Source organism: Phalacrocorax aristotelis, chromosome W (assembly GCF_949628215.1).
Source record: "Phalacrocorax aristotelis chromosome W, bGulAri2.1, whole genome shotgun sequence".
NCBI classification, from domain to species: domain Eukaryota; kingdom Metazoa; phylum Chordata; class Aves; order Suliformes; family Phalacrocoracidae; genus Phalacrocorax; species Phalacrocorax aristotelis.
This window is the reverse complement of record NC_134310.1, coordinates 28,381,554-28,397,746: the sequence shown is the minus strand read 5'-3', so window position 1 is coordinate 28,397,746 and position 16,193 is coordinate 28,381,554. Positions and strand designations below refer to the sequence as shown.

General features: G+C 60.6%; 1 protein-coding gene across 1 annotated transcript; it reads left to right on the top strand.

Moving 5' to 3' along the window:
• The first annotated feature begins 1,809 nt into the window (after nucleotides 1-1,809).
• On the top strand, nucleotides 1,810-6,886 carry IL12RB1 (interleukin 12 receptor subunit beta 1). The gene is given in 16 exon segments (XM_075078098.1): nucleotides 1,810-1,846; nucleotides 1,849-2,068; nucleotides 2,390-2,554; nucleotides 2,729-2,898; nucleotides 2,971-3,122; nucleotides 3,650-3,686; nucleotides 3,864-3,974; nucleotides 4,058-4,140; nucleotides 4,222-4,708; nucleotides 4,800-4,901; nucleotides 5,005-5,148; nucleotides 5,232-5,375; nucleotides 5,518-5,614; nucleotides 5,709-5,782; nucleotides 5,883-6,137; nucleotides 6,186-6,886. Coding segments are annotated over 16 exon segments (2,433 nt in total). The 3' UTR covers nucleotides 6,341-6,886.
• The last annotated feature ends 9,307 nt before the right edge of the window (nucleotides 6,887-16,193 follow it).

Here is a 16,193-nt window from a genome sequence, read left to right as displayed (position 1 = left end):
TGGCTCGGTGCAGCCCAGTGTGGCAGGGGCTGGCACGGCACAGCACGGCCCAGCACAACACAGGATGGCCCAGGGCTGGCACAGTCTGCCTGGCTCGGTGCAGCCCAGTGTGGCAGGGGCTGGCACGGCACAGCACGGCCCAGCACAACACAGGATGGCCCAGGGCTGGCACAGTCTGCCTGGCTCGGTGCAGCCCAGCATGGCAGGGTTTGGCACGGCACGGCATGGCCCAGCACAACACAGGATGGCCCGGGGCTGGCACAGTCTGCCTGGCTCGGTACAGCCCAGCATGGCAGGGTTTGGCACGGCACGGCATGGCCCAGCACAACACAGGATGGCCCAGGGCTGGCACAGTCTGCCTGGCTCGGTGCAGCCCAGTGTGGCAGGGGCTGGCACGGCACAGCACGGCCCAGCACAACACAGGATGGCCCAGGGCTGGCACAGTCTGCCTGGCTCGGTGCAGCCCAGTGTGGCAGGGGCTGGCACGGCACAGCACGGCCCAGCACAACACAGGATGGCCCGGGGCTGGCACAGTCTGCCTGGCTCGGTACAGCCCAGCATGGCAGGGTTTGGCACGGCACGGCATGGCCCAGCACAACACAGGATGGCCCAGGGCTGGCACAGTCTGCTTGGCTCGGTGCAGCCCAGTGTGGCAGGGGCTGGCACGGCACGGCACCGCACGGCATGGCACAGCACAACACCAATGGCCCAGGACTGTCACAGCACGGCACAGCACAGCTTGGGGCTGGCACAGTCTGCCTGGCTTGGTGCAGCCCAGCGTGGCACGGCCTTGGGTTGGCACAGCAGGACACTGGGTGCAAACAGCCCCCATGGCTTGGTGTGGGCCAGCCCCGGTCTGTCCCATGGCTGGCCCGGCCCAGCACAGCACGGTCCGTATGGCCTGGTGCAGCCCAGCACTGCCCAGCACAGTCCAGCGTGGCATGGTCCAGCATGTCACAGCCTGGTGTGGCATAGTACAGCATGACCTGGCCCGGTTTAGCATGGCATGGCACAGCCCGGCCAGGTACAGCATGGTCCTGCTGTGTGTTGTGGCATGGCAAAGCCTGGCATGGTTCAGTTTGGCACGGCGTGGCACAGTGGGGTGTGTACCCCCAGCTGGGAGGGCAGGAGGGGGACACAGCGAGGCAGGAGGGCAGGAGGTGCCAGGGGACCCTCTGTGCCCCCACCCCAGCCATGCCCATGGCAGCAGAACAGAGGGGTCCCAGCAGCACCATCCTGACGCAGGGACGCTGCTGCCACCGCCGCCCTCTGGCTCTGAGCAAAAGCCACACAAGGGGATGCTTTCTGCAGGAACAAGGGGACTCTGTGCGTGGCCCCCGGTGCCACTCGGCTCCGCCGTCCCAGGGTCGCCCTCCCCGTCACATGGCTGCCGGCATTCCAGTGACACCACACTCTCCCACCTCACTGGGGCTTTGTTCACGGCTGCAGGGAACAAGTTGTGCTGGAGATGGGCGCAGGAGCCTGGTTTCGGCAACAGCCACGTGCACATGTGCATGCACACGCACGCACATCTCTGAAAACCCCAAAAACCCCCAACCTTGGAGCAGCTGCTTAAGATTCGCCCGGTTACAGGCAGGGGATGAAAAAAATGCCCTGAAGTCTGCAAAAAAAAAAAAGCCCCAAAACCCCAAAAACCCCAAGGCATCTCTTTTGCTTACCTTGCACTTCTTGCGGGGCTGGGGCATGAGGTGCAACCGGAGCAGGGTTTGGCTGAGTCCTGGCAGGCGTACGAGCAGAAAAGGGGGATATTTTGGTTGCTTTCTCTTTTGCTTTTGGTAAAAGTGAGGCATGCAATCACGCCTTGCATTCTGCCCTGCATGGGAACAGCGCCCTTCAGCAAGCTTTTAACAGAAGAGGAAACATCAGGCACGGGGAACCGTGCTGAGCGCCAGGGCTGCCGCCGAGCTGGCAGGGGGCACCCACTGGGTGCTGGGGGCATGGGCAGGCGGGAAGGGCAGCGGAGCCCCGGGTCCGGCATGGGACACTCCGGATGGCTGATGCTGGGGTGGCTGCTGGCGGCGCTGGAGGCGCTGGCACGGGGTGGTAAGTGCTTCTGCGGCGCCGGGAGATGAAAGATAACTTCAGAAAACTTTCAATGAACGATTTGGGGGCGATAAGGCTCGGGGAGCTGTTGCTGTGATGGAGACGCTCACTGAAAACCACAGAGGCAGAGTAAAGCTGGGTGAATCCCCACCAGTGGTGGGAAGGAACCGGGGCGAGCGGCACCGGTCAGCACCGTATCCCTGGGGTGGGGGGAACTGGTGTTTTTTAGGTGAGAATCAGCAGCGTGGCTGCTCTGATCCCCTGCATGAGCAACATGGTGATCAGACAACAGCTACACTGCTGGTCCATCCCAGCCTTGCCTGAGCTGCTGGGGTTTGGGGTGCGGGAACCCCCAGCTGCTGCCCTCTCCCGCAGGCACCGCTGGGGCCCCCAGCTTCTCCTGCTGGAAGCAATGTGGCTCCCGCTGGTTCCTCTGCTCCTGGCCACCCCACGGCCCCACCGGCAACACCTCCTACCTCCTGACGCTCTGGTGAGTTGGGTGCCGCGGCAGGGATGTGCACCGCATCCTGGGGACGCTGGGGATATGTCCTGACTGGGACACATGGGGACACGTGGGGACATGTGCCTTCTGCGTCCCAAGCCTACCCGGAGGGCGAGCGCTGCCCCATGCAGATCTGACCTTGCGCCCGCCCTCCGCCCGCAGCTACGTGACGCCCAGGCTGTGCCAGCAGTTCAAGGCGGGTGCGAGGACGACGTATACCCTGAAGCATCACCACGTTTACGTCCTCACCAATGCCACAGCCTGGGTGGAGGCGCACTGGGGGGACCACGTCCACAGGACCCCCAATCTCACGCTGTACCTCAACGAGGCTGGTAAGCACCCGTACGACTGGGCTGGGCGCCAGCCCTAGCACCCATAACCATGAGACCACCTCATCTTTACAGTCAAGCCAGATCCACCCACCACCGGGATGTCCTTCAGCAAGACCGGTGGGCGGCTGCGGCTGCAGGTGCCGTGGCCGCCGTGCCACCGTGGAAACCAGCCGCCACAGCGGGAGGCTCGCTTCCGAAGGATGGGTGACCACAGCTGGATGCAGGTAAAAATGCCTTTGCTGGAGCCAGCGGTGACTGACAGGATGGTTAGTAGCATCGTGGCAGGCCAGGCAGCCTGGGGAGCGCAGGGACTCGGTGATGCCACTGTCCCCCCCCAAACCCTTCCACATACCGTCTGTTTTGCGGCGTTATCGGCTCTGCCCCGTCGTCCCAGCCATGGGATCCCGCCGCCACCTGTAACAGGATCGGGCTGTGATTTGCAGGGATTACACAGGCAAAACCCCAGATTAGACTAATGACGATGATGGATGAGATCTGGCCTCTTGTCCCCAGTGAAACCCCCCACATCTGGGGAAACCCCACCCCTCACAACTGCTGCCAGGAGGGTCCTGGGGCCGAAGCCGTGGCACCCCTGCCAAGGGGACCCTCCTAGCCACTGTGTCCCCTGCACCCCATTTGGCTCTCCCAGCCCCTGGGATGTTTGGGAGACACAGGGCAGCATCTGCTTTCATGTCCCAGTAACATACTGGTTTTACTGGGCGGGTGCCTCTGTCCCCGGCTATCTCTGCAGGTGACATGTGAGATGGTGATGAACCAGGATGACTCAGGTTGGTTTAGCCTGCAGCGAAGCAGGGGATGAGCACCTCCTGGGGGTGCTCCCACATCCTGATGGGGAGGGGCTCTGCTCCATGCTCCCCCCAGTCCCCCAGCGCCCCATGATGGCCAAAAGCTGGGGAAAAGGAGGGGGGTGTTACCCCCCACCTGACCCTGCCACCCTGCTTTAGTGACCTGCGCCCTGGGGAGGGAAGGCGCCTTCGAGGTCCAGCTCCGGCACAAGTCCCCCCACTGGAGCAGCTACTGGAGTGACTGGAGCAGCTCCATCTTTGTTCCCGAAGGTGAGGAAGAAGAGAGGAAGTGGGTGGGATCCCAACAGCTCCTGGAAATGCCGATAGCCCAGCTGGGCTCGTTCCTCTTGCAGAAATCCTGGCGAGCCCAGTGCTGAGCTACCAGCTGGGAAAACTGGGGAGAGATGGGCAGCGGGTGCTGAGGCTGGGCTGGCAGGTACAGTGGCATCCCCCAGGGACCCTCCTGGGTGTCCCCCCACCACTTCATCCTCCAAGGTGATCTCACTCCCTCCTCCAGCGAGCCCCCGTGGAGCAGGGGGATGTCACCTACACGCTGCGTGCCCACCTGCTGGCATGTCGCTGCACCGAGCCAGCCGACGAGGACACGGTGGAGCTGGGGAGGGAGGTGACGGCACACAACCTCACCCTCTCCGGGGGCGAGTATGAAATCCTGCTGATGGCATCCAATGCCGCCGGGCCGGGGCCAGCGCGGCAGCTCCATGTGCCACCGGAGCAGAGCGCAGGTACCTGCCCTGCGGAAGGACTGAGCTCCCTGGCAGTCTCGAGGGACCTTTTTTCCCAGCCATCCCTCACACCTCCACATTTCATCCCAGATCTCGGCTTCAAGAACGTCAGCGTGGCTGGCAGCACCATGTTGGCATGGTGGGAAGCACAGAGCCCTGGCTCCATCTACTGCTTCGAGCAGCAGCAGCTGCCAGAAGCCCCGAAACAGGGCGTTTGCATCCGACGGGATTTCCCTGCCAAGAGCATCCACGTGGAGAGAGGCAAGGGAGTGCCCCGAGTCCCCTGCCTGTCCCCCATCCCGCAGCCGGATCCTGGCAGGGGTTTAACCGGCATCCCTGGTTCCTGCTCCAGGAACACTGGAAGCACCGGCGTGTTACCGCCTCGCTGTGCACAGCTGGGCCCGGCCACAGCGCTGGTCCACCTTTGCCCTGCAGCACTACTACGCCAGCAAGGGTACGTATGGAAACACGGAGCATCCGCTCCCAGTTTAACTGCAAAAACAGGGGGTTCCTCAAATGCTCCCCCATTTTTTTTTTCACCCCCCCAACACATGCAGCCTCGCTGGCCGTGCCCATCCGCATCAACACCAGCGCCGGGGATGCTGCCGTTGTCTGGTGGAGCCCGTCCCCCCGCGCCGCCTGTCCCGGGGCGCTGGCCAAGTATCTCATCTGCCACGCGGCCGAGGGGGACAACGTGACCTGTGAGTGGGACCCTCCTCAGCCCTGTGGGGCAGGAGAAGGGTGCTGCCTGCAGACTACCGCCTGCTCGTTATCATTTGCCCAGACAGCGAAGCGGACGCCGCGGCGTCGCAGTACACCCTCCAAAACCTACAGCCCAGCACAGCCTACAGGGTGGGTGTTTGGGAGGTGACAGCAGAGAGCAGGGGGACCTGCAGCCCTTGGTGGCACTTTCAGACCAAGGCTCTGGGTAAAGACTGGAGACCCCATCCCCCCCTGGTCCCCGTGGGGTGCTCTCCATGGGGTGCTCACCCTTGCCCTGAAATGGCTCCCGTGTCCCACATGGGGTTCTGGTGACAGAAATGCCACCATCCAGCCATGCCCATCCCCAGGTTCCCAGGGATCAGCGTGGAAATCCAACCTGAAGTACCTGGGCCTCTTGCTCAGTCTCCCCGCCATAGCTGCCGTCTACCAGCTGAGCAAAAAAAGGTGACGGGGCACCCTCACCCCCACCCTGCTTTGGCCATCCCCTCCCTCCCACCTCCCCCATTACCCACCCCCTCACCAACCACCCCTTCCCCAGGGCTCGACGCCTCCTCTTCCCACCCCTGCCCAAGCCCATGGGCAGCAAAGCCATCCAGTTCTCTGCAGGCGAAATGTGCCAGGTGAGGTGCAAGGTGCAGGAGGGGCTGGATCCTGCACCCCAGCAGGTGCCTGTGCATGGCCCTGGCATGGGACGTTCCCACCCAAAACACATCCGCCCCTCAGGGACACCACTGGCCGGGCTTCGTGGAGCCCTCAGAGAGGTTCAGCGCAGCCGAGCTGCTGCTAACGAAGCTGAATCCCGGCAAGGAGCCGACCGACACGGGCACACGGCCCAGCACGCCGCAGCCCAGCCCCACGGCTGAAGAACCGATGGTCGTGTGCCCACCGGGCTGCGAGAAGGAGCTGCCGTTCGCCTACCGGAGGCAGGAGGTGCTGAGCCCGGTTGGATTTCCACCAGCTGGCAGCAGCAGCTGCTCCAGCCACCTGGCCAGTGAAGAGGAGGAGGAGGAGGAAGAAGAGGAGAAGAAGAAAAAGGAGGAGGAGGAGGAGCAGGGAAGGCAGGGGCTGCACCAGCTGCTGGTCCCCATCGCTCTGCTCATCTCTGACAAACCTGTCATCATCAGGGACTCGGAAGGCTGGGACTCATCGCTGGAGAACTCGGTGCCATAGCCAGTTCCAGGCTGGGGCAGCGGGGATGGATGGCAGGAGGGGGCCGAGGCAGGGTCCCATGGGATGCTGAGCAGGCATGCAGGATGCTGAGCACCCATCCCACGGGGTCGTGGTCCCACCGGCACTTTCAGGGAGATTTCTGGTTTCCAGGACAAGGAAGGTGATGCCTCCAGATGCAGCATCGTATGGGGCTAGGATCTGGCCATGTGCTTCCCAGCCTTGATCTTTCATCGGTAATAAATAACGAGGGAAGGTGGTTGCGGAGTCTGGCAGGGGCTGAGGGTAGTCCCTTGGCCAGGTTGGGAGGAGAGGCAGAGCTTCATCCCAGCCAGCTGCCTCCTGCCACAGCTGGGGCCAGCATGCCCCCAGCCCCTGCAAGATGGGGGCATAAACAGCCCTAGCACCAAACACCGGCTACTTCAAAAAAATCAAAAATATGCAAAAACAAATAAATATGCAAGATTTAAAAATATGCAAAATTAAAAATAAATGCAACAATAAAAATATGCAAAAATTAAAAAATTGAAAATAAATGCATGAAGCAGCAGGGCTGAGATGGCTTCCCTCGCCTGACCGAGCAGATTACAGCAAGGATTTAGAGTCGAGGGCAATCCAGTGCGCTGCAGAGGACGCAGCCAGGCAGCAGGGCCAGGACTGGGGGTGACCTGGGCCCCCCCAGCAGCCCCAAGTGGAGCTGCGCCGCTGCTGCCTCAGGCCTTATCTGGGGCAGAACTGGAGATGCTGCTGAAGATGAAAAGCGGTCTGTGGTTTCATCTGCTCTGCACACAGGGACCAGAGGTGTCAGCGTTTACTTGCTGAGAGTGCAAAAAATAAAAAGGAGGAAAAATAAACAGGGTTAGTAGCACGGGGAAGTCCAGGGAAAGGCAGCACCGGCAGAGCTGCGGTGCCTCTGCCGCAGCCGCCAGCGTATGGCTCGGCCTCCTCGCTGCTGCTTTTAGCCCCGGTTGTGCTTTGCAAGGGATTTCACCCAATTTACGCTCGCAGCACCGGCATGCGTGGGTGGAAACTGCGCTGATGCCGGATCTCCGGTGACTGGAGTTAACGCACCGGGGAGCATGGCCAGGCTGTGCCTCAGCACGTTCCCCCACATGACCTCTGCCAGCTGTGGGTGGGCTGGGATTTAGGGCTCTTCCCGGCGCTCCGGGGATGGGGATGGCTGCGACGGTGTCATTTCCATGGCTGGGGGTCCTGGCTGTCTGTGTGCCTGCAGGACACCCCGCCGCCATGCCCACCCGTGTCCGGCACTGCACACCCAGGGTGTCTCAGCTGCCGGTGGAGCCACGAGGTGGCACCAGCCCCGCGTCCCCACGGTGCTTCCCCACCTCCCGGAAGAGCAAATTCATCTTTCCCTTGCCACCACGCTGCCAGGCATCACCCCACGGGCCCCTGTGTGGCCGGCAGCCTCCATCCTTGCTCACCGGCACCCCAAATCCCTGGGAATCAGCAGGAGGCCAGAGATCCGGCATCCTCCCTGCCCCAGAAACCGAGCCAGAGAGATCAGATTTAGGGATTTTATTGGGATTTGGGCAATGCTGGGCTCACCATCGGCATGCACCAGGCCAGCCACGTGCAGAGGAAGTATTTGGTTACCGGCTCAGTGTGAGCACACACTCAGGTTTCACCCCTGGCCCCTGTTTACAGCCCTTTTTTGGGGCCGGAGCGGCGAAGGAAGCGGCGCCGGGGTCACAGCTTGGCCTGGTTGGGCAGTGGTGGTAAACATGTTGCCCAGCTCGGGGCCAGCGCTGCCGGCAGTTAATCATTCCCCTTCATGGAACAGTTCATGCCAGGACAGTCAGTCCCGACTGCTGCGTTAAAAACACCCGGGGCGGGGGGGGGGGGGGCGGGATGGGAGACCCCCCCCATCACCCCTGTGGGGTTCACTCTCCAGGGACCCATCCCACCCATGGTGATGCTCACGCCTCCCCCCCCCCAGCACCTTCGGGGACAGCCCCATCCCCACAGACAGCCCTGTGCTTCCTTTCCCACACGTGTCCTGAGTTGGCCAGTGCTCTGCTGGGAACACAGTGCCGCGCAGAGCCCACAGGCAAAGCGCTGGGGAAAACTAATTAAGCCGGCCTTGCCAATCAGTGCCAGTGAACGGCTCAGGACTTGCTAATTAGTTTAAATTTCACAGCACCGTTCTCCAAATAGGTCTCCAGGAGTTGCTCTCAGCCCAGGGACCTGAGGGTGGCTGCCGGGCTGGCTTTTGCAGCCAGGATGTGACCTTCCCCACTCCTCCATCCGGATCTGACCCCTTGCAGGACCCAGATGCGCCACAGGGCACTGGTTACGCCTGGTGAGAGCCGCAACCTGAGAACAGGCAACTCGTTACACTGCACAAGGAACTTCTAGAACAGCTCTGGGCTAAGCAGCAAAAAGCCACCTCAACGGGGAAAATAAAGCTCAGCCCAGCGTGGTGGATGGCAGGAGCACAGCTGGACCGGCATCAATCCCAAAGCCACCCCAAGATGTGGGGTCCCCCCAGCTTTGGGGTCTTCCCAGGCAAGGAGAGCGGAGCAGCCCCAGCCATCCGCATGCATGTACCCCAACACCTTCACAAGCAGCTAATTTGAGACCCACAGCCTTTTATTTTTAGAGGAGGACATCTGGTTATGTCCTGCAATGCCTTTTTATATTGCCTGATATGCTGACTATTTCTGTACGGCTGTTTACACCCGCCGGTGCCACCGCTGCCCGAGCGCCGTGGGTGAAGGCGCCGTTTGCCGGGGCGAGCAGTGAGCATCGCTGCCCTAAAGGGGAAGAACCTCTCCCTATTCCCACAGGGTCCCGCTGACGCGTCCTCAAAAGCAAATGGCACCAGGGACATGCACGGGTGGATTTACCCTGCGCCGCCTCCGGTTGCTCTTGCTAAGCAGAAGCTTCAGTGCTGCATCCTGAAACAGCACACGGCGCAGCTAGCTGGAGCTGCGGGAAGATGCTCAGAGCCTGGGGATTTGCTCTGGGCTCCCTCATTTTTGGGGGATGCGAGCTCAGGCTGGCACCAGAGGAAAAACCATAAAGCAGCCAGAGGGGTTTGCTACAGCCCCGTACACATCAGCTCCTGTGGGGTCTGAGCCCCCGGGGAAGGCAAGGTCCATCCCTGCGGGTCTGGGCTGGGATTTTGCTCCCAGATCGAGGCGCTTACCTGTTTCCCAGCCTCAGGGGAAACACAGCCCTGAAGAGCAACCGCCTGGTTTTAGCACAGGCAGCAGAGAAGGTTGCAACCCTGCAACCCTTTCCCTCGTCCATCCTTCCTGCAGCCCCTTCCCTCGTCTGTCCATCCCTCTCGCAGCCCCTTCCCCGCACCCTCTCTTCCTCCCCAAGCCCCAGCCCGGAGAGGAGCCGATGCCAGCGAGGTGTTTAAGCCCAGCCTGACCACAAGCCGGAGCAGGGAGGAGGATTATTTGCCAGGCAAAAAGCCACCGCCGCCACCACCTACACAATGCCACCCGCTCCTGAGGGGATTAGGTTACCATTCAGGAGCTGCTTTGACTTAATCTCTAAGCAAACAAACTGATCCCTAGGGTATTTTTTTTAATTCTTTAAGCAGAATTCAATGGTTGCATCTCACCCAGGGGCAGGCAGCTCATCCTGCACCCCGGCCTTGCAAAACCCCCGTGGCTGGGATGCCCAGCAGATCCTTGGCGTAGAAAAATCTTCCTTGCAGTTGGGTATTTTTGCTTTTCCTCCCTAAGAAGAGCTTCTGGGGTACTTCCCTCCCAAAATCCCCCCTAAGCATTGCCGGCACAGGCATCCTAGTTGTGCCCGTGCAGCGGGGAAGGGGCTGCAGGGACCACAGCTGGACAGACGGCCACAGCTGGACAGAGGGCAGCCGGCCACAGCTGGGCTCAGCTTGTTTTGAAAGTCACGGGTATTTCAGAGCTGACGTTTCGCAACCCTACGGGTGTCACAACAACAACAACAACTGCAGTTTTACTTTGCAAACAGGGCCTGCGGCCTCCCAGCACCCCCGGCTCTTTCCTGCTCGCGTCGGGCTGAGTTCGCCTGCTGCAACAGCTTCACCCAGGCAAGCATTATTTCCAAACCCAAGAATGGAAAATGACTTGAAGCAACATCAAAATTGAATATTTAGTGGGTTTTTTTTTCCCCGCACCGAGTGGGGCTTGGAGCTGCCCCATCCCCTCTGGGGCTGTGCTTGGTGCTTGGTGCTCAGACCACTGCAAAATCCCCCATGGATGCTGCGTGCCCCAGCACGCGAGCCGGGAGAAGCGGTTAGAAACCATCTTCTCCCTTTGCCATGCGAGAAACGTCCAGGTGATGGCAGGAAATATTTTCTTTCTGCAGTTTTAATGTTTTCGGATGGCTGCTCTCGGGGCTGGCAGCCCAGGAGCAGCTCAGCCTCTGGCACGTCCGAAGCTTTCCAGGCTTTGGCAGCAGCCTGGTGTGGCAAAGCCACAGCTATTGAATTTTTTTTTTTTCCTAACCAAAACCTTATAATAATAATAATAAAAAAAAGAAATCATAAAACAGGGGCGTTGGGAGCTGGGCAACTGCCTCCCTGTGCTTCCCTGGCTATCAGGTGATCTGGAAGGAAAGGACACGGCGCCCTTATCAGCACACACATTCCCCTCCCTGCTTGGCAGCGAAGCCATCCAGAGGTTTGTGGCATAAACATATTTTGCTCAAGCAGGCGGCTGGGGTTGAACTAAGGATAGCTGGCTCACCAGGAACCGGAGCGCCCTGTTCCCCCCCCCCCCAAAAAATCCCGTTTTTGCAGCAAACCCCCATTCGTGCATACAGGGAAAGGGCTGATCCTGGAGCAAGCAATCAACCAAGCTTTGCAGCAATAAACACAGCACCAAGAGCAATCCCCCCACACCCCGATCCACTCTCCTGGTGTTTACCAGCTCTTTGCAAGCAGATTGACTCTCCCTCATTTTTTCACACACGAAACCACTGGCAAAGTGGAACAAACTGGCTTGGGACCCCCCGGAACTGTCTGGTGGGGCTGTGGCCACGCTCCCCACCCTGAGCTGCCAGCTACGGCCACCTCCAACCGGCTGGGTCCCCTCCAGGCTATCTCTGCCTCTATCGCTATGCTGGGATATGGCGGCATTTACCCAGCTGCCTAGCAGGAAAATCCCTCTCCCTGCTCCACATAAACCCTTGCATTTAAAAGTAATTGGTTGCAGGCTTGCTAACAAGGTTGGTAAATGGGGAGGGGGTTTAACTGCAAGCTCCTGGTGATGTGTGAGTACCCCTACAAGCTGGCTCAGAGCCTTCCTCTCAGCCAAACTAGGCTTAGCTCAAGGGCTGGTTTCCCCCCTCCGCCCCGAAACTAGCTCAGACTTGCAGCTTCTTGCAGGGGTGGAGGAAAAAGGGGAAGAAAAAAGGAGCATGATGTTGTTTCTGGAGGCTTTGGGATTGGGGAGCAGATGGGGGGATTGGAGCTATGGGGTTTGCAGGGTCACCTCATTGCAGGAGCTGCCCTGGGAGTGGGGCTGAGATAGTGGGGGACAGGGAGCAGTGGGGGTGATGGTCCCCCACTTCTCGTCTCTCAGCTGGGGATGGCTGCATCCCACCAGCACCCAGAGCAGCCCACCGCTGCCACTTCCATCCTCCCTGGTGCCAAACACCCCACGCGAGCACGGTTTTAGCTGCAGGGAGCTGCACAGAGCATGGGATGCCACCCCACTGTGTCCCCCGAGATGGGGCAGGGGACGGGCACCCCGTGCCTGCCGGGGGTTCCCGCACGACTTGCGGAGCAGCGCCCGGGAGTGATGGCAAACGTGGCTGAGGTGGGGAGCAGCGCTGGGAGCAAAGTCCCGTCGCGCCGCATCCCTGGCACAGGGCACAGCTGTGTCACCCGCAGATCCCAGCCCGTCGCCATGTTCCAGCCGTGCCGCACCCCCGGCCGGGCCAGCGCCATCCCCACGCGTCCTGTTTGTGTGCCAACACATCACGCGCCACCGTCGGATGACTCGGGAGGGGGGATTTATTTTGTTTTTTTTTTACCGTTGTTGTTTTTTTTGAACAAAGCCAAAATATTTACGTCCCTGCGGGGACAACTCTGGGTTGCCGAGCCCAGGACGCTGCACTGGGGTCCCAGTGGGAGAGGGGACACCCGGCTTGGTGGGGTGGGTTCCTGCTGGTGCCTGGCGCCGGCGGCTCCAGCCCCCCCTACGTGGTTCCCGCTGTTTATACATAGACATGTTTGTGCGCAGCGCCAGGGCCATCTTGCTCCCAAACAACTGGATAAAAGTCAAAAAGTCATAAAAATTTTCCATTGCCCGAGGGAGGGAGCGGTGACCATGCAAAGGGCTGGGCAGCCCCACAGAGAGGGACCCCAACCAAGGGGGTTGGCCCCAGAAAAACAAGGGGTTGGGTTTGATATAGTGAGTTAAGGCAGCGGTTTGCTCCTGGCAGCCCATGGTATCAGCTGGCCCCATGGTAAATGCTGCACCGGCACCGGTAGCGCCCGCTGCCATCAGGGGTGTCTTGGTGAACGCCGTGATGCCCGCTCGCACTGCCACGATGCTCCCAGGGCATGGGACGCGTGGCACATGGGACACATCCACGCGGCTGCTCCAGACCCTGTTTTTTGGCGTAAACCAGCCCCGGTGTCTCCACAGCTTTCCCCTGCACCTGGAGGCTCTCGCTGCCTGCGCCGGCTAAGCCACCGCTCCGGAAAAAAAGCTGCGATTCCTGTTGAGCCAGCGGGAAAGCCCCAGCGCAGGGATGTGGGGACTTTGCCTGCGGTTTCCGTGGGCGGGAGCGGCTCCGGCAAACAGGCGGCTGAGTCAGCGGGCGGAGGATGGCTGCGATGCTGCCCTGGCATGTCAGTGCACACAGCTGCTTCCCGGCACCCTGGCAGAGCTCTGCCACCGGCACGCAAAGGGGGTCCCTGGAGATGCAGCCGGGACCAAGCGGTGCTATTCGCAGCACCGGAGGTTGGAGCAAAACCAAAGCAAGGCCCACTGTTGCCGGGGTCTGTTTGCGTGTCCCTGAGGTGCTCAGGCACCCGCTGGCACAGCATGGGTCCTGTTACCCAGGGACATGCAGCTCCCCATCCTCCTGAGCACCCATCAGCGCTGACTCACTGCTCCCAGGGTGCAAGTGGTGCAAGCCCAGATTCCCATGTGCTGCAAAGATGCTGAATCTGGGCAGCGCATCGAGTCTGTCCCCAGCATGGGGCCAGAGCAGGACATCCCCATTTGGGCAAAACCCAGATTTATCACCAACCCCCCGCCGCCCCCCCCCACCCCAACCAGACCAGCCCTTAGTGCCCCCATGGTGGGTGTTTTGGGGCAAGGTGCACCCTGCCAAGCTCAGCCCAGCTGGGATGGTGGAAGGTGGCGTTTGTTTTGGGAGCTGGATGGGTGCCTGGGCTGGGAGACAGCACCACACAGCTAATCCCCAGCCCTCGCAAGGCTGCGCCGGTGCCGGCACATTCTGTCCCTGCCAGCGCCGGGACAGCCGCGAGCTTCACATGTCATCCTCCCCATGGCACGGCTGTGCTGGCCCCCCACCACTGGCCCTCTGCTGGAGGACGGCAGCCTCAAGCGAAAACCACGGCCACCATGTTGGGACCGAGCATCCTCCGGGGATGGGGAGAGCTGGGGGGAAGGAGCAGCATCCCCCACATGCTGCAGAAAGGGGCTGCAGGGCTGTGAGCTGCGTGGGGGGGGCTCCCAGCACCCAGCAGGGCCAGGAGCTGCAGTGGTGGGGGGGTCCTGGCACCCCAGTGCCTGGGGCAGAGAGGTCCCACACATTTTGGGGACTGAAGGGGAAAAAGGAAAAGATATAGGAGAGGTGGGTGGGGGTGGGGGGGTGTTTCCATGCTCCTTGCAAGGAGCAGGTTTTGCCGGGTGGTCTGGGAAGCATTTTCCAACACGTGGGGCCAAGAGCTATAAATACTCCTAGCACTGTAATTGCATAACGTGCCTCCTGCCCAGCATCAGGTCTCTGCGCCGTGGCCAGCACCGCCGCGCATGGCATGGGGCTGTCCTGGCTCAGCATATCCCCCCCCGCACCGGGAGCCCCCGAGTGCCCCAAACTCCTGCCGTGCCAACAAACAGGAGAGCAGCCGGTGTTTTTCAACAAGGACTTTGGAGCCGGGGAAGATAAACAGCAGAAGGTTGGAGGGAGCACCGGCCTCACAGCCAGTGGTTGTGAAAGCGATGCTGGGGGGCGTCTGTGCCTTGCCCAGCCCCAGGGCAGCTCCGAATATCCAGACAGGGTATTTTTAGCCCCTCCAGGATTCAGGAGTGCCACCCTTCTACTGGCAAGAGACCCAGATGGGCTGTGCCCCCACTCCCTTGCTGCACTACTGTCCGGCTTTCCGAGAAAAAACCTGGAGGCTTTTGCAAGAATTCCTGCTGGAAAGATCCTTCCCACGTGGGGACTGGGAGTGGTGCCCACCGGCATTGGGTTCCCCAGCCCGGTATGGCCTGTCCCCGTGGCTGTCACTGTCACAGCGTGAAGTGCTTTCCCAGAAAGGCGCAGCGGGACAGACGGGGTGCTCGGCGGCTCTCCTCCCCCTCTGGCCCCGGGAATAAGCATCCCCTTGTGCGGTCGGGGCAGATGATCGGGGTCTGACCAGCAGCCCCCGGCCGTCTCTGCAGCTCGGTGTTTGCTGGTGTAGAATGGCTCCTTTGTGCCGTGCTGCGGCGTGGTGGGGGTTGGCTGCATGCCGGCCCCAGGGGGGCTGGTCACAGGGCTTCCTTCGGAGGCATCTATAACCAGGGGGGTTACAGCACTGCGGTTTGTGCCCTTTGATGTCACCAAAATGCCCCAGCACGGCTGAGCTGCAAGGCCACGCAGCACCAGCCACTGCTACCGTGAGCGGCAGATCTGGGCGTGCATCGCCCCAGATGAGGATGCAAACAAATTCACTGCAAGGCCGGTTAATCCTCTTCCAAGGCAGATTGCTTAGTGCAGCCAGGGATGCCAAATAAAAGTCAGATTTTAATAAAGGTTGCATGTGTGCCAGGCTGTAGCAGATAAACACAGGGCTGAGTTATCTCGCTGGGCTGTGGCCGAGGGCTCTGCTGGAGTGCTCCGACGCAGCCGCGGTGCTGAGCGGCTCAGCAAACAACAACAAAAAAATGAAAGAAAGGGGGGGTTGGAAATCACATTCCAGTGGCATATTTTTAAACAGCACAGTCTGTGGAAGACAGAAGTAAACCCAGCTCAAAGCCCTGCTTTGCACGTGCCAAGATTTTCTGTGCTCAGTAGAGATGTGGAACATAAAAATGCTGTTAAAAACCAAATCTCAACCCAAGGAGGCAAGTGGAAGAGCCCCTCTGCTCTTCCTACGCAGCAGCCTAATCCCAACCCTCCTCGAGAACGGCTGAGGCACCAGTGTCCCAGCTCCTCTGTGCCAGTTGGACCTGTCAGGTCCCCTCTGGGGTCTCAGGATGGAGGAGAGTGTGTCTGTCCTCTGGGAGGCCAGACACAAATAGGAAGCAAGCATGGAAAAATACAACAGGATCAGTTGCAGTCCTGGTAGTCCGTGACGGGAAAAGGGACAATCTTCATGGAAGCGAGGAGCTGGAGGCACACGGAGCATCGCTCAGAGCTCACCATGGGAGCCTGATATCTGGGCAGGGGGGCTCTGAGCACGGGGGAACCAATCCTGCTGGGGAGCAGCGCTGGTCGAGCGACCCAGTTAATCCCAGTGCGGAGTGGAACTGGGCGCAGGGTGGAGCTGGGTGCCCGCAGAGCGATGAAGCGAGGGGATGGAGCACTCCTGCTCCGACATCCTGAGAGCCACGGGAGCTGCGCGGCTCCGGACTATGGGAAGCACGGACAGAGATGGTGAGTGGATCCAGCAGGAAGAGAGCAATAGAAAAAATATCCAGGCAACATC